The sequence below is a fragment of the Numenius arquata genome, chromosome 6 (genome assembly GCF_964106895.1).
Source record: "Numenius arquata chromosome 6, bNumArq3.hap1.1, whole genome shotgun sequence".
Lineage (NCBI taxonomy): Eukaryota > Metazoa > Chordata > Aves > Charadriiformes > Scolopacidae > Numenius > Numenius arquata.
The window spans coordinates 48,001,275-48,023,543 of NC_133581.1; the positions used below are offsets into that span (position 1 = coordinate 48,001,275).

At 38.3% G+C, this 22,269-nt stretch overlaps 1 protein-coding gene across 1 annotated transcript in view; it reads right to left on the reverse strand.

The window, feature by feature from the left end:
- EIF2AK4 (eukaryotic translation initiation factor 2 alpha kinase 4) overlaps positions 1–20,232 on the reverse strand; it is a 41,673-nt gene extending 21,441 nt beyond the window's left edge. Inside the window, exons 1-19 of the mRNA XM_074149833.1 lie at positions 19,996–20,232; positions 17,965–18,080; positions 16,656–16,758; positions 13,632–13,805; positions 12,663–12,743; positions 12,095–12,243; positions 9,715–9,830; positions 8,537–8,694; positions 7,562–8,097; positions 7,071–7,180; positions 6,350–6,507; positions 5,596–6,008; positions 4,828–4,897; positions 3,667–3,750; positions 2,531–2,653; positions 1,955–2,059; positions 1,677–1,734; positions 890–969; positions 86–187 (exon numbers count right to left, since the gene is read on the reverse strand). Of these exons, the coding sequence (XP_074005934.1) occupies positions 86–187; positions 890–969; positions 1,677–1,734; positions 1,955–2,059; positions 2,531–2,653; positions 3,667–3,750; positions 4,828–4,897; positions 5,596–6,008; positions 6,350–6,507; positions 7,071–7,180; positions 7,562–8,097; positions 8,537–8,694; positions 9,715–9,830; positions 12,095–12,243; positions 12,663–12,743; positions 13,632–13,805; positions 16,656–16,758; positions 17,965–18,080; positions 19,996–20,148 (2,889 nt within the window). The 5' untranslated portion in view covers positions 20,149–20,232. The remainder of the gene's footprint in view (positions 1–85; positions 188–889; positions 970–1,676; positions 1,735–1,954; positions 2,060–2,530; positions 2,654–3,666; positions 3,751–4,827; positions 4,898–5,595; positions 6,009–6,349; positions 6,508–7,070; positions 7,181–7,561; positions 8,098–8,536; positions 8,695–9,714; positions 9,831–12,094; positions 12,244–12,662; positions 12,744–13,631; positions 13,806–16,655; positions 16,759–17,964; positions 18,081–19,995) is intronic.
- Positions 20,233–22,269: the final 2,037 nt, after the last annotated feature.

Here is a 22,269-nt window from a genome sequence, read left to right on the forward strand (position 1 = left end):
ACATTTTTGCTATGTTTTACATCCTTTTACTTCTCTTTAACAACTTCATGCACAGAATTAGTATCTTTTATATCTGTACACTTACCAGTCTTAGCTGACCAAGAACAAAGATCCTTTCTGACGCAGTGCTCATGGGATGGTAAGACATTTCAAAGAATATTATACCCAGACTGAACAGGTCCACTTTCTAAGAAAGAAAAGAAATGGAAACTTAAATGTAATACCTGTGAATTCTTTGCAGAAGATGGTAGCAGAGAGAAAAATAACCTTTTGGTTAAATTTCACAGTATATTACAGCCAGAGAGAGGGGTGGGATTTTTTTGAGGTGGGGTTTGTTGGTTGTTGGGTTTGGTTTTTTTTTGATTTTTGTTAAATAACACAATCCATTAAGGTTTGGCAGACATCACGGCACCACCATGATGTGAAGGACTCCCACTTCGAAAGCATTCTTCCTTTGAAATTCAGCTCATCTCTGCATATAAAAAGGATCCTCTGTGGATGAAAAAATGTACCCCCACCCCACAAAAATCAGTCTAGGAATCCAGGAGAGCAATATATATTTCCTAATACGACATTTTACCTTAACTAAAGACTGTAAGATTTCTATCGTATTTATTTATAAAGGTCATGATTACCAGCTCTCAACTTGAAGTCACTTGCATCTGGTCATTGTCACAGCACTGGCAGAAAAACTGACTATCCCACATCCCACATCCTTCTAACCTTGGTCTGCTCTCAGAGGAATATTTCCCTATTCCCTTACTTATGGCAGCAGTCCCACCATGCCCTGTTCCACCTTGAATTCACCTTTGTTGAGCAGGAATGACATAAATTGTAGCTGGTATCTTAGATCCCATGATACCTTTTTACTACGTCTACTTAATCATACCTGATTGTACGTAGACTTCATGCTTCCTTGGACCTCTGGGCTGACATACAGCGCGGTGCCAACCATCCCTGTCAAATTACCTACGTGCCAAAGGATGAGAGTACTAGTTTTGAGAAAGTGGGAGAAATGCAGCATCAAAGTCAAGAAAAAAACCCCTCATCTTTTATCCTCATTTCTTCTAGGTTGTTGGAATGCAGTCCTTACTGAGAGACCCCCCAGTCGAGAACAGTTTGCAGAACAGACAGTTCTTACCTTCACATGTCAAGTATCTATGTCTGTCTACAGTATCTAAACCTATTACTGCTTTACAGAATTCTAATTAGGTAAGCACAGAAGTGATACAACTAAATTTCAATTCCACTACACTCATCTTAAGACACATAACGTGGTGAAGTCTTCTCAAAATACAAAATTCAACCTGTTACGGAAGGTGTCAAAAAAACCCCAACCAACCAAAAATCCCTGAAGTCTTGAAATCATCCCATACAAGCAGGAAAAGAGGAGTGCAAATGGAACATTTAAACAGGATCTCTACATACCTCAGTATGAGAAAATCACTGATCTATGGCAGAAGGCTAGCAGTGGAAGCAAATTCATTTTTAGGTAAGTCAAAACTGCCAAATTATATGTAACATACCTACCCAAAAGTAGGTGGTTGCTTTTTCTCCCCCCAGTATAAAAAGTTTTATTTTCAAAGAACTAAAGGAAGTTCTAACAGAGTATACAAGATTGCAGAACACAAGTGTTTGCTTAAAATAATTTAGAATAAGCTACTATGTAAACTAACCTGATGGGTCAGACATAGCAAAACTGTCTGAATGATTTTCTTCTTGTTTAGAGACCACCTGAAATCATGAAAACAGACACTTGAAATGCTTCTATTGACTTTTCTTGATGCTTTGGTTGGCAGTACATGGAATAATTCTAGCACCTTCGAAATAAAAAAGTTTATGGCATTCACAATATAAAGTTCAAGGAGCACTATGTTTTTCTGTTTTGTTTTCATCTTTCATGTTAATACAACACCAAATTCAAGTTTTTTCGTTCACTTTCAACTATACTTACTGCATTTGCTGGATGATCTGTAGCTAAACCAAAATCACCGATTTTGACATGATCATCTGAATCTAAAAATATGTTCACAGGTTTCAAGTCTCTGTGGATCATTCCCTGTTACAGCAGGAGAAAAAAAAAAAAAAAAAAAAAAGACCCACAGAATATTAATCAACAAACACAATTCAAAATAAAACTCTCTTTATAATAGACTGGAAAATCATATTGCATACTTTTATCACAGTGGGAAATCTACTGCATTAAGTCACTGATGATTAATTTTGAAGTAAGACTGTAGTCTGTAGCCCAGAAGCTAGAAACAATTTTCAGTGCTACCAGATACCTAACAAAACATTTTTAAAGGTGATCAAACTTTTGTGACAAAGGGAAAAATCCAAAGTGCTGCATTATAAAAATTCAAGTTTAAAATAAAATATTCTAAATCCCTAGAACAGATTAATAATGGAAAGGGCAGGGAACAAACCTTGATAATAAATGTCCAAAAATGAATAGAATATGAAGAAACCCATACAGAAAGAGGTGGAACACAGATAGCATGGACAGGTTTTAACTGTCATATTCACTGACCTTTTCATGGATGTAAGCCAACCCATCTAAAATTTCTCGGAAAAGTCTCCAGAGCCTACTGGTGTCTTCATGTAATCCTTGGTCAATAGTATCCCTTAATGTGCTCTTTTCACAATACTCCATCTTCAGTTGTGCATATGTTGGGGACAGAAGACAGGGAAGAAACAGCAGTTTTGACAAGAAAAGAGACTATCAGAAACTTGTATCTGTGTACATATTCATGCCTGGTTCTGTAACACACAGTTCAGGAGCAAACAGCATCACCAAAACATTCAACTGTCTGGAATTCTCCTGAGGGCTGTCTTTTAGCTTGAAAACATGCGTTAACTTATATGGGTCCTATCCCACTTTCTGGGATGATACTAGCTTGTAGAGTAGCATATTCTCTAAAATAAATGTTAAAAAAAAAGGTGAAACCAGCTGAACCATAATGTCTGTTTAAACCATACGTTAAAGAATCTCTGGCTTTATTTTACTTGGAATCGTAACTGCTTATATTATGAATATGCAGAACATATGTAGACAAGCTTATTAAAATCTAATTCCATCTAATTGTATCCTTCTTCTAGAAAGTGCATACACAATACAGTGCCTTTGAAGAGAACGAGGAAGTTTTCACAACTGTGAAATACAACTTCATGTCTGGAAGTTACCACAGTACACTTCAACTCCCCATTGGGAATGAACACCATAACCAAACTCAAGAACACCAGCTACAGTGTTAGGGGGTTGGGGTGGTTATTCTAAACAAATAACAAGGACAGGGCAAAACCATGCTTTGGAAGCCACGACTCAAAAAGCTTAGTTGGGCTGTTCTAAGGCTAGGTCAGGAGTTGCTAACTTTACTTGTATGCAAGCAACAACAGTGATGCCATTACACACTACAGCACTACAAAACTTTGCTCTCTCCAGGCACCCCTACAGAGCCTCGGAAGGCACAACAAGCCACGTGTGCCACACGGAGCCTTCCACCAGCCCAGCCTTTCAGAAAACCAGTCTATTGCAGAACCAACATGGAACTTAGTCTTATTTGCATTTTTTAAAGGTCATTACTTTTCCCATGAAAACCAGCAATTAATCTCTGCAGGGTGGAATAAACAATATCTTTTTATCTGAAAATGCAAGCACATTTGTACCTGGATGTACAGGTAATGTGCTGTCTGAATGACTGGTGCCCTGTCTTCCCCTCCATGGCTATTCTTCTCATTGCCTTCTTCATCCTTTATCACAATAAAAGTAACAGAAGAGTTAGCTACAGGAAGCCATCCAGGGTTTTTCATGCATGCTACTATTTTTTAATGAGAACTCACCTTCTACAGCTAGGTTTGAATAACAGCAAAATCATATATTGACTTTTTGTGATGACACTGCTTCTAAATAAACTAGAAAAACAGATGTGACCCAACTCTGGTTTTCAAAGTGAGAACAAGTAACATTTTGCCATCATTAGACACCGGAGGGAAAACACTCCAGAAGATCTGGTTGAAACCTAAATCTCAAAGTGTATCGGGTTTAAAAAACAAACAAACAAACAAACTTTTGAAACTAAAATATACAAAGCTTACTTAATACAATCAATAACGCAAGCCCAGGCCCAACCAATAATTTTGATATAGTGTACACATATAGTGACAAAATGCACATTGGAAGCTTTTTCATGCCAACGTACATTACAACAGAAAAAGGAAGGAGATGAAGCTTTAATAAGAGGATTTTACAGTTCATCAGGATTGGCAATGACAGATTCTAGATGGTGTAGAAAACTGTGCATTAGCTTTCCAGTGATACAGTGCACTGACTGGTCACAGCAAGTGCTGTAGTACAAAATACTATAGCCAGCTAAAACCTTACACATTATCCTGACTTCCCATCTCTTTCTGACTGCTAGCGACACGTATTGTCACCACTTTCAAAAGAAGCAGCCACTAAGAGCAAATATATTGGTTTATACCATCTAAAATCAGAACAGAATTGCAACTTCCAAATGATGTAAAGCAATCCATATGGTTAACTGATAAATCGCGAACATACTGAAGTGTTAAACTTGCAATAACGAGGCTCATGACTATAAAGTGCAACTCAAGTTTAGCTCAATGTACACTGTGGGAAACAGAGTCCAGAGTAGCTGCATCAGACTATGATTTCTATGGAATGCAGCTCATGATGGCACAACGTTCACTCTGATGGAACTGGCTGGGCACTTAACACCAGCAGTGAACTAAAACTTTCCAACTGTTTGCTTGTCAAAGATTATTTTATGATCTTTTCATTTTCACTAGCTTTATCTTTATACTTACTGGAGGATGATCTTTACTGTTTTCATCCTCATTATCAAAAATTATTTCGCTGTCAGAATCTGTGGTTGGCCTGATTAAAGAGAAAGAAAAAAAAAAACAAAACATAAAAGTTTTGGTTTCCTTAAATAAATATTACCAAGAAATATTTACTAAGAAATCTGGAAACTAGTTGTGGAAAAAAAAGAAAGTCTAAGCTTCTGTTGAAGACCTTCCATATGCCTTAAACAAAAAAGCAAAACAAAACCAAACCCAAAAAAGTATCCTGCTTGCAAAACAACACTTCCTTTGACAGCCCAGTCTCTTAAAGGAAGGTATATATTTGCACCAGTAAAATTTAATTCTATATTCAATAAGCAAAACTGAGAAAAGTTTACTTACCTGCTTAGACAAAAAATCACGATGAGTGAAAGAACCTCTCCATACTCAAAGGCAGGTATGGATTATGTGTATTTCTCTGTTATTATTTATAAAAAACTTTACTCTCAAGATTGGAAAAGACAGTGCAGTAAACAGTTATGCATTCTGACACAAATGATAAGAAACTACTAGAAACCTAAATAAAAATTTTCCTCTTACACTGATGGTTCTTAGCTACAGATTTTCCTCTCCCTGGCTATCTGATTGCTGGCAAATACACTGTTACTGAACCAGGGGACGGAAATGAAAATGCAGTGAGTTACCTCTGACGAAGTGAGAATAAAAGACACAAACTTGCAAAATACAACTCTGCTCACGTTCCCTACAGCGCCAATCCTGAAGCCTACTTACAAAAGTGAATGCGAGAACACCCCATCACCATCGTCATCATCATCACTGGACTCCTGATCAGCTCCACTGAATTTGTTGCTGGAGGATCTCTCACATGAAGTACTCCACTCAACTGAACTTGTCAAAACCGGAGGAGGAGCATTAGCTTCCACATCATTTGTCTCCTCAGTCGTAACGATGAAGAGACCGGCTTTGGTGGGCATTCTTTTCTCTTCAGATGTTTCAGATGATGACACAGTGGGAACAGGACTTTCATGTTTTTCTATCCAAGCATTGTAATACCTCACAATATTCTCATGGTTCAAGCGGGAAAGTAATGTTACTTCCCCCTTGATCCTCCGAAATTGCTTGCTGGCAGGGTTTATGCGGATACGTTTCACAGCATAATAACAACCATCAAGCTTATTTCTCACCTGCAAAATTTAAATAAATCTAAAGTCAAATGCTTGTAAATGTCTTACCAAGTAGAGCCAGAAGGAGAATGATTTCATGGAAGAGAAAGTCTGCCTTCCACCAGGGAAATGACTACAACTCAAATGCAAGCTTCCCCATACCGACAGGCTTCTCCCCAGACTCCCAGCAACCCTTCGCAAAACTTATCAGCCTACTGAATTCCAGATTAAAACCACATCACAGGCACAGCACACTAGAAAATAATAAATAAAACCATGCAAACATTCAATATATTGTTCTGCTTCAAACAAACACATCCTGAAAAAGGATTCTATAGAAGGAAATCATTTTTGTACCACACCTTGATGACTGCTCCAAAAGCCCCTTTACCAAGTAATTTTAGCTCTTCAAACTCATTGTAGTAGCGTGAAAATTGTCTCTGTGTTTCTGTGAAGAATGAAGCACTGGATATCTGACTGCTGGGTACAACTGTCTCGATGCAATCTATACCTGCCGAATCTGTAATAAGGGCATCAAAATTACCACCGCTGGCAGTATGGGGGCATGGGAATAAAGCACAAGGGACTAACAAATAACCATCAGGAAGAAGATAAAAACCTAAATAACTTCAAGTGCAACTAAAACTTAAAATACAGAAGTGCTCTGGTGTGTAGGGTTAAGCTCTGGTACAAGCATAAACCTTAACACAGTTTTTAATTACAACCATTAATTATGGTAGACAAAGAAAACTGATTTAACAAGAATATGAAGAGAGAAGTCTCATCGGAACAGTACCTTCCAAGGACAAAGTCACATCTGACATTTACACCATGCAGGAGGTAGACGAATCTACAGGCTTAATTAAAGCATCAGCTTCTTCTGATGCTTTAATAGAGACAACAGCAGTCTGTCTACCCCAGCTAGTCATAGATATAAAAGCTAGTATGGTCTTTAACTTCTAGGTTAGTTAACATAAAACACTTGCGCAGTCTTGTGAAGCTCTAGCCCAGCTCACTACTTCTGTTACTGCAGGTATGTACTCCACTTATTTAGCGGAATACAGAAAGAACCAAGTTTCTTACCATCTAGATTTTCTTCACCTACAGGTATTTTCATTCGTGGAATGTTAACAAAACTATGTTGTAACAACTGCTGAGGAGTCCATCTTTCCTTATCTTCCAAGCAAACGCATCTGTTAGCAAACCAAGAAGAGAACTGTTCAAAGCTCTACTCTATATCTGGCTTAAATGTTCAAAGAGGTCTCCTAATATTTAAGAAATTATCACTTTTATCATTCAGATGGGAATCAGAAGCAAAGACAGACTAAATGACTTATCCACAGTGACACACAAAATTGGTAGCAGGGCAGAGAAGAAAGCACCAGACCTGTTCTTCCGAACCCCAGATTAGCAGCCTGAGACATGAGTAAGCTTCGCCTCTTCTCTAAAAAACTATGACTAGCAACACAGGGCAATTTAGCTGTTCTTTCGAAAAACTGTTCAAGTCTTAAAAAAAAAAAAAAAAAAAGAAGAAAAGTCAAAGACAAAAAGATAGAGGAACACAACAAACATACTTTTCCAGAAAGTCTTGGAAGTCAGCAGGTAAATTGGTAGGAACAGCAACTGGATACTCCTTGGTTACTTGGCCCTGGCTGAGTGAAAGCAGAAGCAAGCCCAGACTCCATACATCTCCTTTTTTTCCAGGTTTGCTGGGAAGACCATCCTCACTAAAACGCACTTTGGTTTGCTCAAAAACATCTGCTTTGCAGATATCAGCTAAGCGTTTGGAAATGCTGTAGTCTGTCACCTTGATGTTTCCTTCAGCATCTACCAGGATACTGGAAGCACAAAGAACTTTGTGCACTACTGAATTACTGTGCAAGTAGTCAAGAGCTGACAAGATCTGGGTCACATAATGGCGCAACTGCTCAACTGGAACTGGAGTCTCTTTGTGTAAGTATGTAGAAAGGCTGAAACCACTTATGTGCTCCACTAAAATGTCCACCACAATTGAATCGTCCCGTTCTTTAAGGTTCATACATTTATAATGTACTATGTTTGGGTGAGTTAGTTTCATCAGTGAGCTGAACTCTGTTTCTGCACCCTGAAGCTGTTAGAGAAACACAACATAACATGCATTGTGTCATATCTCATGAACACACCACAACTAAAATATATAACATATACAAAAATCCATAAAAAAATATGACATTCTCATCCTTTTCTGGAAAGGAATTATTGTACACAAGGGGTAAGAACAACATCAGTTTCTGCCAGGTAAGCTCGATTCTCTCTTTCTTCAGAATTTTAATATTTTATCATTTTATTTATGCATACTTGCAAATATACTTTCTTGCATTTCTATTATTGTAAATGAACTCCTGAATACCCCAATACACCCATCTTCTTCTGTGGTGCAGGTACTATAAATAAACACTAGCATTTTCAAGCTCATCATCACCCTCTCAAGTTTAATATAAACTAGCAGCCTCAAGAAAAGCAGTGAACCCCACCTAAGCTTTAAGCCAAACACAAAATAAGGGCATTACCTGTTTCTTACACTTCTCAATCTTTTCTATTTCATGCGATGTAAGAAACCTTCCCATCTTTTTTTGCCAGTGCAGAACCCACTCATATACTAAAGCAAAGTCTCCACTGTGAATTTCCAAGGCATTGTAGACTGATTTACCAAGCTGTTCATCCTTGCCTATATATAAAGGGAGAAGAGGAACATGGCTTCATTTTTTCTAAGGACTTGACGAGAGCTCCCGCAAATGCTAAACAAACACCAGTAAGCCTGCTTTCTACAATTTCAGAAACACAAACCTACTTACAAGTGAACAAGATGCACACATACCATGGTAGGTAAGGAAAACATCGGATATGATGAGACTGAATGCTATGTAGCAGTTGTCAAATGAAAGTAATAGCACATTGGCAAAAAACTGCTGCACATTTTAAAGAATTTCCGGTTTTAATAAACAAACACTCTTCCTGCTGAGTAAATGCCGAGCTCTACACACAGTAACATAATTGTTCATCCTCAAACTGCAAAACAGTAAAATCCTCTTTGCTCCAGAGTCTTTCAGGCTGTTCATCCTACCACTGAGGAAGTGCTATGTTGAAAACGAACACTAAAAACATTTGACGTTTTCCATTCATATGGTCACTTCATGAGGCCTTTCAGCTCTCAAAGTCTCCTATTATTGCCTGTATTTACATTTTTGCTAAAACCACTGCTTTTATGCCATTGCTATCAGCAGCAATGGAAGGACAGTAAGTATGCATTTCTAACCCTGTGCTTATCACTGGTCTCACATGTTACTGAAAACTAAATGATTTCTTGCTTGGTAGTCATGTGTATCTGACAAGCTATTTAAATTTAAAAGCAAATAGTTTTCAGTATTATTTTAGTTATGTAGAAAATATAAAATGTTGAGAAAGTGGGGATCTTTTGGTATGGCTACTGAATTATGTAACTGTATCTGGAGAAGCTTTTTTTTTTTTTTTTTTTTTTTACTTAAAACAGTCCTAAGAAAATACAAATATTTACCACAAAGTAACTTTTCCTATTACTCTCTCTACTCTCTCCCACTCGACTGTGACATTTCACACTCCACAACAATATTCTCTCCACCCTTGCTACTTTTACCTGTTAACATTAAGTTCTCCCTCTCAAAAAGAGCAACAGCTCAGTATTTCAAGCTGCAATTGTAGTTTTGCTTACCTAGACATTTTCCTTTATGGACAGTAAGTTGTCCAGAACCACTTGTGCTGAAGTTCAAAACTTCGTAATTTCCAGGGGACTCTTCCTTATTACCAACAGAAAACTGGCGTTCTCGTCTGCAATGTGAACAGAATATTTCTGTTCAAAAATACCCAAAAAGACAGTATTGTTGCAGTCCATAGCCTCCGAAGATACCAATTCTGCAAAAGGATTAGCTTTCAGAGACTTTTGCATCCAATGATAATATCCATTGATTTCAAAGACACTGAGTTAGTGCAAAGATATACATTTGACTAGAAATCCAGCATTTTAGCAGCAACCTCATGCTGCACTGGGTCTCTATATTCAAAGCCAGGAGTTGAATCCAAACCTTAACTTCTGCATCTTCGGATGACACTCACAGTAAACATACTACAGCTCTGAAAAATATGTAAGTTTGACTTGATTTGTGTTCTCTTTCAAAACACTACAAAAAGCAAATAAATGCAATTTTGGAAATTCATTCTTGCTTTAGCTTAATTATTTTTCCTAAATTAAATTGGGTTTCCCATTTGCCTCCTTCCCTACTCTAAACTCTGCCTTCAAGGAAAGAGAAGTTTTGAAAAAAACTTTCAAAGCAATTATGATTAGGGTGTTTCTTCTCCTGTACATGTGTGGAGCTGCATGTGGGATTGGAAAAGAACTCAAGACCACTAACCCAAATCAACCTCCATTACCTCTTGGTACAACCTATTTCAAAACTAATAGAAATATCACCACTGCAGGAATATTGTCCAAAATAAATGTAATCATGTATAGAGATCACAGGAGTTTAGGAAGGGTAATGTAGCAGCTCTTTCAAAAATTGAATTTATTAAAAAAAAAAAAAAACAACAAAAAAGGTAAAACGTGCTACACAGAAAGGTAAACTGTGCTACACAAGAAATTCCACAGGGAATTTCTTACAAGTTCTGTATAAAGAAAAATAGACAAAAAAAAGCATCTGGCTTTCTGAATTCAAATATTTTTTATAAAGGAAATTATTTTCTATTTTAATAATCTTCTAAAAGTTTGTGTCCTAACAGCCAAAATTTCAGGCTTCATAAACAGATAAAAATACAGCACCACCCTTCTTGTGAAAAGAGACCTCAGAAAACTAAGCAGGACTAGCTTTTGCTTAATTCTCCAAACATGGCATGATGAGAAGTTTCAACATTTCAAAATCCTTTTTGATGATTTTCACCATTGTTAAAATAAGTAACTCTGCCTTTTTGAGTTTTCTGTTTGGTTTTGATTTTTTTTTTTTTAATAAGAACATACAATGTAAGAATTCGTGTGGACAGTTAATATAAATCCACGGTATGTGTTCTTCATTAAAGCATAGTAACAAACTTTTGAGACACTTGTCTTGTTCCACAAGCACAGGCAGTATCTCGTTTTGTTACACAAGATTAGTAAGAAGATCGCAAGAGAGATTAATGGACTATCAAACACTATACAGAAATAACTGCCAAACATGATGTGGGTTAGGCAGAGGGAAGAGACGGCAGCAAGAGTCAAAGTAGGATAGATCAAAGAAAAAACTTCTGCTTCAGGTACCTAGTGTTGCTGATAAATGATGTGAAAACAATTTTGAAGTCTACAGACAAGAAAAAAAAAAAGGAATACACTATTTCCACTAAGACAACAGTCCAAATAACAAGTCATTGGCACAATCTGAATCAAAACTAGGAAAATTAATAACAGAATATCTCAACTGTCTTTGACAGTTATATCAGCTATGAACACAGGAAGGGCGGAAAAATAAAATAAATTAAAAACCAAACAAATAAACAACAAAAACCACAAACCAAAACCCCCAACCTACCTATATCATCACCAATCCTAACCTAGGTGAGTTATGTACCAACAAAAGAATCCTCCAATAACTCTAATCTTCCCTCCAAGTTGCTCTGCACATGCAACCAGCATTATCTGATTCTCCAACAAGGAACTTTATACCAGTGTATGTTTGCAGCAAATGTTTTGAAATGAATATAAGTTTTAATTTCTTGTGCTATTACAAAACTTTCATTAGCTGATTTAAAATATTTTTTTTCTGTGATTGCCAATATATTGCATACCTTTAAGAAACTAAGGAAGCCCTGAATATAACTTCCAATGATTGAAAATACTTTCTAAAGTAAATTAAGGGCCAAGCTGACTCTCTTAATTGGAAAGTTCCTAAGTTATCCATAGCACATGAATTAGTTAAACCATGCCAAATGAAGTGGGGGAGCAATGAGATGGGGGAGACCAAAACAAACAGCTGAGCAACTCTCTTGCCTCCAAATTTTACTTCAAAATCAAATGTTTGTGCAAAAAAAAAAAAAAAAATCCATATGCAAACTGACATACTTACTTTGAACGTCCAGCCGAATTTGTTCGGTGTTTATTATTCACTCCATGTTCCAAACAGCTCCCATTTAAACTGGAAGTAACTCTATATCCTGCAGCATCTCTCCTCTGAGAACTTTCTTGACTTGTCAGAGCAGTGATTTCCAAACGTTCCTAGATATCATGATAAACACCAAGTAAGTACAGAAACTGCTCCTATCCTCAAAATATGCATGTACTTGACTATCATTCTATAAAGTCACTTAGATCACAGAAGAAATAGGTTTTCATAACAAATGTACATATGAGGCTGCGGAAGAAGTGCTGAGATTTAGAAAATACCTTTCAGCACTGCCCATGGGCAAGAATGTAAAGATTCTTTACAATGAAACTGAAAACATTAACATACTAGCTTTTTTCTATGTCTGTTTGAAAACATCCATCTCGGTATACTTAAGATTCTAATATATTATTTTGCCTTACAGTTCATTTTATTCCAGAAATAAACCCCATATAATCAAGCACCTATTTTAACCTAGATCTATTGGAAGCACTGTGTGAATGGTTTTTGCACTCCTGCTCAGAAAGAATACCTGTTTGGCAATCTCCTTCCTTTTTCTCTCTTCTCTTTTCTCTTCCTCCCTTCTCTGAATTTCTTTAAGGATTTCACGTTGCTGAAATGAATTTCAGTGTTGTTAGAGACGCAACAGTACAAGCAATATAACTGCTGATCTTACCCTGGTTAAAAAAAAAAATTTAACCAAAAACGCACTGATGCTGATTTTTCAAAAGTGTTGAAGATGACTTGTGGATCTCACAAAAATAATAATAAAAAAAAAAAGGTCAAATTAGCTCTCCTGAGGAATCAATTGTACGATAAAGGAAAACAGAACTGTTGACAAAAGAAAATTACTTCTACTGACAGATCCAACAATAAAGTCTCATACACAGAAAAGACAGAGGAATAAGCTAAAACATTTTTTAAAAAACAAACAAACAAAAAACCAAAAAAAACCCCCCAGCTATTCTACCCATATTCCCAGAGTGGCAATTCCACACAAGTCTACGTGAGACTTAAATAAATTTCAATAAATCCCTTTGTTTCTGATGAAGAATGTATGTGGGTCCAAGGTCTCTTTACATTAAACTTATTACACTCTAGAGAAGTTTGTCATCATGAACATTCCAGTCACCCTACTGGTGAAGGAAGGTATGATTACCTGGCTGGCTAATACTTCCTAGTTTAAGATGGAATGCACTTAGTGTATACATTTGCTTACACTTCTGTATAAAGTCCTTTTTGTAAGTGATTTCCATAGGATCAGTAATCAACATTTAGGTTCATTTCAGGCATAACTACTTCTCCAGTTTAAAAGCACGTAATTAAAATATTACAATTGCAGCAGCAGATAGTTCATGTGGTACATATTGATCAACTCAGAGACAGGTCTGACAAGCTAGTAATTCACTAAAACCCACTGCTATGCAGGATGATTTACAAAACTATGATTGTTTGTGTTATTTTAAGAATATAGGGTTATTCACACTTTAGTTTCTCTTACCTCCTGCTCCTCTCTTCTCTTAACTTCTTGAGCCCTACGCAATTCCTCCTGAGCCAGTCTTTCTTGTTCTTTTTGATGATTTTTTAGCATTTCTTCATGAAAAGACTTGGAAGGTGGTTTATTATACTCACTGAGAAATGACTGTACATGGTCAGCAAGTTCAAATATCATCACCTGAAAGAAAATAAGTATGAATGACATGCAGAGTTCAAAGAACAAGTAGATCACATAGTTAAGTGATACTCAACTTGAAAAAGCAATACAGCAGCAGCATGACTGCTCATTTTGTTACTTATTTTTAAGTAACGTTAAGTGCCCATTAAGTCTTTAATGGAGAATTTACCATATTTCAGCATTTTTGTCGAACTATTTATTAATAAACTGTAACATGAAAAATCCCTGACCACAATAGCAAAGATAGCAAAAATTACTGAAAGACAGTAAGCTTCAAATATCTTTTTTCTACAAAAATTGAAAATAAAAAAAAAATATCCCTTTCTCATCTTTTTCTAGGGATATTTTTCCATTTACAAGGATATGTTTGACATGTGAGCTACAACAGAATAAATCCTTTGCAATTGTCTATTACTGTATAGACTTATTACACTAACACGAAATCCAGTCCTTCCTCTTGCAAACTAGACCCCCCAGTTAGAACTTCAAAGCCACGTAAGGTATTCCACATTCATATAACCACAACTACTAAAATAAGAACTGCACTGAAAACTCAGCTGAATTCTGCTACATGGTCTGCAAGGTTGGAATCAATTTTCAGCTACTGTTTACTTGAAATGGTGTACGTACTGACGATCTGTTGACCTGTCAGGGCTAAAGGTTTCACCAGTCTAGTAGCATCCCTTTATTAATTCGAGCAATCCATAGTGCTAACAGACCATTGTATCTCCAGAATTAAAGAACAGTAGATCAGAAAGATGCATCCCAGCAGCCAGCAGCAGCACTGAGCTGGATTTGCAGGTATAAGTGGGAGAACAGCCAAACTAAATTGTACCATCTGCCTGTAACAGGCTGACATATAGCAGATTCTCAAACACTGAATCCCCTGCTTGAAAGTAAGAATGAAGCCAGGAGGCAACTCAGAATAGAAAGAATAGCACAATATGCATATATCTAACATGTGCAAACTAAGATATCTTTCTCAGGTTACTATTCAGAAGGTAAAGCAATCATGCATGCATACATGTATAAAAAGAAGGATGATACTCAATAATTAAAAAAATGCAAACAATCTGCTGTTCAGTTTGACAGGTAACTGAGGTATTTTCAAATTTTCCATATTGCAGAATACACTTTAATAAAGAATGGGGAAATTTAGATTAGATATAGGGAAGAAATTCTTTACTGTGAAGGTGGTGAGGCACTCTAACAGGCTGCCCAGAGAAGTTGTGGATGCCCCATCCCTGGAGGTGTTCAAGGCCAGGCTGGATGGGGCTTTGAGCAACCTGGTCTAGTGGGAGGTGTCCCTGCCCACAGCAGGGGGTTTGGAACTTGATCGTCTTTAAGGTCCCTTCCAACCCAAACCATTCTATGATTCTATGAACACCTGTCAAGGCAGAGAGAATATTTATCTCCCTTTCCCTACCGAGAAAGTAATTCAGGGCTGCACTGTGTATGTCATCAAAAACATGTACCACACATGTGACTCACAACTGTATCTACACACTGCTGGAGCAAGCATGGTTCTCACTTTGGAAAATTAACATTATGAAAACCTATGACATGTTTGTATCTCCTTTAAATGAGATCAGAAATCAAACTGGGATTTAAAGCCTGACAGGCACATAGCTCTCCTGGGGTCAGTTGTGAGCAGGCCGAGTATATACTGCATGGTTTAGTGGTTACTTAGGAAATACAAGGTTCAATTTCTCTATCAATTGTCCATAGCACAGTCATTACAAAAAGAAAAAAAAATATTGCAGAATACGCTGTTAAACTCTTCATTTCCAAAGATACTGAAAAAATTGAGGAAGTTCTTGGTTATTGAACAGAATGAACAAAAAACAGTATCTGGCTGAAACAGTTCTTTTGACAGTATCTGCATAAAAATCTGCAATCAAAACAAAAGTGTAATATGCAAATCGAAAAAAGGCTTGATTTGGCAAGACTTAATGACAGTCAACCCTGGCCAAACCTGTAAAGTTGACAGGCTTCGTAAACTGAAAACAGAGTATTATCCCGTTTCAGCGTATAATAAACTTCCACAGCTGTGTATTTCTCACTTTTAAAAAGGAAGCTTGAGCAAATCAAATTAGTTCACCTGTAACATTTCCAAATAGTGATAAGAAAATACTCTAAGCCCTGCTTTCACCAAGAATCCAATGTCTGTTAATAATTTCTTGAATCATTTCAGTCCTCAGCAACAATGGAAAGGTTTTGTTAATATCAAACATACTTGGGGACTTACAAAACCCCTTAAAATCAATACAAGTTCTAAGCTTCACATATTTCTCCATCTTATTCTTTTCATCCTATTTGGAAGGAAGTTGAGTAGAAAAAAAAAGGGATAACGGCACAGAGTGACTGTGCTACATCCACAGAAGTCAACTGTTGAGCTGGTGTTATGACTAAGGTCTTTTGCCCTTCAGTTCAGCATTAGATAAACAAGATCACACTGACAAACTCCCCAGGTAATCACTGTTTGCTTAAACAGGTATAGCAACTTACAATATTTAAAATTGTCTAAAAAGTGCAGAAAGCTCTCAATTTTAGAGTTAGCATTGCCTTTCATACTGTGAAATAACGCTGAGAATAACATGAACCTTTAAATCTGCCTTTAAACGGGGACAAAACTTGCACTATTTACATACACACTGTATCTTAAGAGTGCATATTCCCAACTTTCATTAATTAGAAACATTATTAAGAAAGAAGGTTAAGTGTCTCCTTCCTTAGGAGCAATGTAACTTATACTTCCAGTGTGCATGAATTCCACTATATTATACCACACATTTTTTTAGAAGTACTTAGGTCTAGAGTATATTTCTCAAGGAAGTGAAAAGCTCTTACCTCTCCACAGCGCTGTTTTGCCAGTTCAGCTAGTCTGGATTTTAATTCATTTATTTTCTCATTTGACAAGCCTTTTGAATTTTTCAGTTGTATTTCGGGGACACTGGGGCACAGCAACAAAACATAAAAAAGTCCTCATTAGAAAAATTGAGTGTAAAAAGCAATTGTGAAAGACACAGAATGTTGATAAAAATGGTGGGTGAAAGAAAAGGAACGGAGTTCATAGTCACTTGGCAATTAGTCAATGCTCAAATAATCAGTATATAAATATTACTTATATAATACAGAATAAAGCCAGAAATACTGTTTTATATCCCCTGCCATTAAATTTTCTGGCTGCAGATTGTCAATTATACTTAAGATAAGAACTACCAAAGAAACCCTGCTGATTCTTATAATTCAGCTCTAATCAGTAATTTAAGTAACAGTCCTTTAAAAATATTACTAGTATAATGTTCAGGTGTTTAAAATTTATTACCATTATATAGGTTACATAAACTTGAAGAAACAGGTGCAATAAACAAGTAACAGCTACATTTAAAAAATGTTTATAATAAAGTAAACAAGTAAAGCGTCTGTAGCTATGCTATCTTAAATTAAAAACCAAACAAATAAACAAACAAAACCAGAGTGGCTGCTATGTCCTGTGTTCCAGAGTGTAACTCAGCAGCGACTTGGTAAGGAACAGCACTTCCCCTGCACACTGCTCAGGCCACAGCACAAATGCATGAATTAAGGGCACTTACGTGGTGGGCACAACCAGTGACATAAGAACTGAACAAAACTGTGCTCACAGAGCAACACTTCACCCAGAAATTACATGCCAGCCCAGAATGCTGGGGGGGCTGATCAGCTGCAAGTCTTTTTACATTCTCTATGGAGAACTCTCCCAAAAGGCTAACCCAGCAGAAAACAGGAACAGCAGATACAACTAAGACAGCAGATTGCTTAAAAATAGAGATTCAGTCCCTCTCTCAGCAGATCATGAGCTGAAAAAGTTTAAAAAGGGCACTAAGATGCCAGCAGGTACACCTGAGTTTATGCCTCTTCAAGCTACAAACTGGGGCTGCAGTTTTGCACTGACAAACACACCTCTATTATTCTCCATTGCACAAGAGACCACATCCAATTCAGGTGCCGAATTTCAGTTGCGTATTACAAAATACCACAGGCTTAACAAATACTAACAGGCAGAAAGCAAGAATAAGAACTGTGAACAAAACTACATGTTTTTTCAACTAACACTTTACTATGGAAAACAGAGAAAAATGTTCAGGGGAAAAATGGTTGTATTTTACTGCTCACTCACGTATCAGGGTAAGTATGTGGACACTTGACCCACAGATCAACTTTGGCATATGCTTCGTTATCACCAGTCAATCCCTGAGGACGCAGAACTAAATTAATTTCAGGAGGCTGTCGTACCTAAAATGGAAAACAAAATTTTTGATCTAAAAGGTTTTTTGGATTTGTTTTAATGAAAACACACAACTCACTCAACCTATACTATGGCAGAAATCAGGTTAGACCATCTGAACTGTGAAAAAAATAGATTAATGTATTGACATTGCTCAATGAGAGTGAACTGGTTCACTGATTATCACAGTTTACCCTATACTTTTAGAGCTTCTTCAGGTAAGTGTAGTTACACTTACTAGAAAGATGATCAGACTGAGCAAAAAAGAGGTTTCATAATACAACCCTTGTATTCTGCTTACTGTAGGCTAGTAGTATTAAAAAAATCAAATAAATGTAACACAGGTTATCTATGGAATATCACAAATTAAAACACTTGTTATAAGAACAATATTGTTTCTTTTGTGTTTGTTTTAGATCACTAACAAACACCAGTCAATATTTTATTTTCTGACATGGCAACAGACTATAAACTCACATCTTTATACACCCTGTGTGGCCAAAAAAAAAGTAATTTTTTTTTTTTTTTGGCTTTGGCATGAATGGAATTTTAACACATATTGCCCTTCCTCCTCATCCTATTCAAACTGCCTACTCAAAATCAGAATAAAGTAAAACATGCCCACAGAAACACTCTAAACACTTTATCTTTTCAATTAGCAAAATTTTTTTTTTTGGAAAAAAGAAACACAAAACAACCCAGACCTTAGCAACACGACAAACAAGTAAGGAATAAGACCACACGGAATAACAAATATGGGAACAGGATAAAAGATGGTCACTACCCCCTTTATTTTCCCTTTGCATTTCCAACAGGTAAAAGAACAGGTTAAGTCAAGAGGATGTAAAGTATGAATTTAATAGGGAGTGAGATCTGCAACACTTCTGGAAACCTACCAAATTACTAAGAGCATTCACATGCACTCTATGCAAAAAAAAAAAACAAAACAAAAAAAACACAAACCAAAAAACCAAACCACAACAAAACCTCAAAACTGCAACCAACAAAAAATAGTCACAGGCTTCAGCAAGAATTTGAAGTTCCGGTTTATAGCAGAAAATGACAGCGTGGGCTAGGACATTTTGTAGAAACAAAAAGACCAAAGAACGTAAACAGAGATGACCGTAACAGTGAACTTGAGGAACTGAAGAGAGTGACCAAGTACCTCCAGGTACAGGAAAACCGCCACAGATGCAGCCAGAAAAAAATTCTCAATTAGACAATGTGGACACAAAAGAAAAACGGAAAAGAGTAACAAGTACTAGACCTGAGCATTAATTAGTTGTAATTAAAAAAAACAAACAACCAGAAACAAATAAAAAACCAACTATAAAAATGAAAGTTAAAGTATTAGGTTCTCATGAAAACAGCTACAATTTGAGTAAACCACAGCATATAATAAATATGCAAAGATCAGCAACATGTGTGCCGATGAGATGAATTAATTAAGCAGGTATGTAATTTGTTGGTTAAGGGATGAATTAAGAAGCAATTTACAAAACAAACCTGACAATTAATTAAAACGCAAGTTACAGGCACAGCGCGAATCGACCGAGAGGATTAATGGCAAAGGCGGGCAGTTACAGGGCTGCCCGCCGAAGCGGGGGAGGACACGGGGCCAACAGCGAGAGGCCGAGATGCGCCAGGCAAGACATAAAGGGACTTGACAGCAGGGAGAAAGCACCGGCGACGTTCCCGCCGCCCGCCCGCAGCCCTGGGCGCCACCACCCAGCCCCGCAGGTGACAAGGACCCGCTCTGCCTCCTGCTGCTCCCCCTTGGCCTGGCGGGGAGGGGAAGGAGAGGCTCTGCCTCCCTGGCGAAGAGGACAGAGAAGGGACGGGGGCGGACAGCCCTGTGGGGGCCCCGGCGGCCTCCCGGCTCCACGCAGGCAGCGGGCCGGCTGCGGGGGCCCCGGTCGCTACCTTCCAGGCCTGGTTCTGCCGTAGATCCTGGAAGTCCTGCCCGTAAATGGACTCCAGCACCTGGAGCTCGTTCTCTTGCCGCAGCTGGTAGCTCTCCGGCGGCTCGGCGGCCACCTCCGCCGGCAGCTGCTGCGCGGCGCTGGCCCGGGCCATGTCAGCTCCCCGGGCGGGGGCGGGCGGCAGCCATGGCGGGCGGACCCGCCGCTCTGCCACCGTGGAAGTGCTGCCGGCCCAGCGGCGGCCGCGCTCCCCAGCACCGCCTCCGCGGCGGCGGCGGGAGGAGGAGCCGGGGCGCTGGGGCCGGCCGGCCGCGCCTCGGGCCTGGTGGTGCCTGCGGTAACACCGGCTGCGGGAGGGGCCGGTGCCGCGGCCCTCGCAGGAGCCGTGTGGCGAGGGGCTGGCGGCGGCCTCGGCGCCGGTAGCCCCGGGGCGTGCAGGGACGTGGACGGGACGGCTCCCGGCGGCCTGTCTGGGGCTCCGCTACCCGGTAAGGGAGCGGGGCGTATTGCCCACCCCCGCCACCGAGCCCCGCTCACCTTTAATGAAAAAACCTCAAGTAAACTCATGCACACAAAGTTTTATCTATCAGGTGTGTAATCCCCAGGCAAAGAAAAATGCCGGGCTAGTCTGTAGCTTGCTACCGTGCAGCCATAGGCTATGTGTATGTGGGTGATTTTATTTGTTGGGAAATGTAGGAAACGAGCGTGGTCCACTGAAACTGAATGAACTGAATCTTGGAGTTTTCCTTACGCCTTAGACCTAGTCGTGTTCACACCAGGATGCCCATTAGTTATATTATCTTTCACCTAAAGATAGGGAAATTCCATCCTTTTAATTGAAAACAAGCAAAATAAGTTTCAGAGCCATACTTGCATTATTTTCAATCTCTGGTGTTGCAGTATACTGCACTCAATTTTTCTTTACTTTTGTAATTGCATGACAAATCTTTCGATGCTTCTCTTTTACTTACAAGATTTAGATCAGTGGAGTTTCGGAGACCTTCACTTTACTGCCTGACCTTCAAGTACAGACTTTTTGTTATAAGTAGACCACTCAAGGAGGGACTTACTCTAATGAATAATTTCTATAGCCATCAGTTTGTCCTTCTGAAATTGAAAACTTGTTAAATGCATACTTTCATTTACCTTTCCATAATTATTATGGTCCCAGCTAGGATTATAACTTATCTACTAACTGGTAGTTCTGTAATGGCATTAGTATCTAACCAAATCTTAAACTATCACTGTTCCGATGCTGTTCTCTGTTCCTTACCATGCCTGGGAGTGCCTGGAATGTGCCTTTAGGGGTAGCATTTTTCTGCCTTTTTTTTTCTTTTTTTTTTTTTGGTAGGAAATGCATGAGCAAAGCTGTGTAGTGTTTGTCTAACAACAACAAAGATCTCCTTTTGCACGGTTAAATGTGAGTGGGGGGACTCTAATTGTCGGCTCGTTTCTTGCACCTTCTCAGAAGTAACTGCTACGTTTGACCCACTGCTGCAGCTGGGTACGCTCATCTAGAAATTTGTATAGTGTCTCTGTGTTTAAGACTAGAAAGAAAAGTTTCTAGGCCACAGATTCATCTTCTCTCCCACACAAAGACACAGCAAGAATGGCCAATTTGAAAATGCAGTAAGTAATTAAGAAGCTTCGGTAAAATTTCCTTTAACAGAAATTATGGGGTTTTGTGTGGGGCACGCAGCCCAGCACGTGTGAAACTTCTCCCGTGTTCCATTGTGTAATGATGGGTGGGTCATGTAACATTAAGCATTGTTAAACCTGCCCGACAGTTCCCATTCTTCGTGACTTGGCAAAATTTAAACCAGTTGGGATGAAATGTTCTAGTCCAGATGTCTACCTCAGGCTATTTAATTTTCTTGCTCTTAATTTCTTCTACAATGATTCATTGTTTCCAAGAAGAAAGCCAGAGAAAAAGAAAATCATAATACAAACATTATGAGGATTTAATTTAAAAAGTCTTGTACCCCAGCTGAAGTGTGAAAATTTGATGGGTGAAGGGGAAGAAACAACCTTTTTCAGTGCTGTTGCTTTGCTCACTAGCCTTGTAAAAACCTGCATAAGGTAAACCAAATCATAAGATTTGGGGAGAAAAAAAAAAAAAGGTAAGCATTCACATGCTCTGCACAGATTTACTGGAGTATGGTCAACATGACTGAAGAGTCCACCTACCCTGAACATGTGCCAGACTGCATCTGGATAGAGGCTTCCCTTCCAAAAAAATTGAAGACTCATGTCCCACAACATTAAAGCACACTCT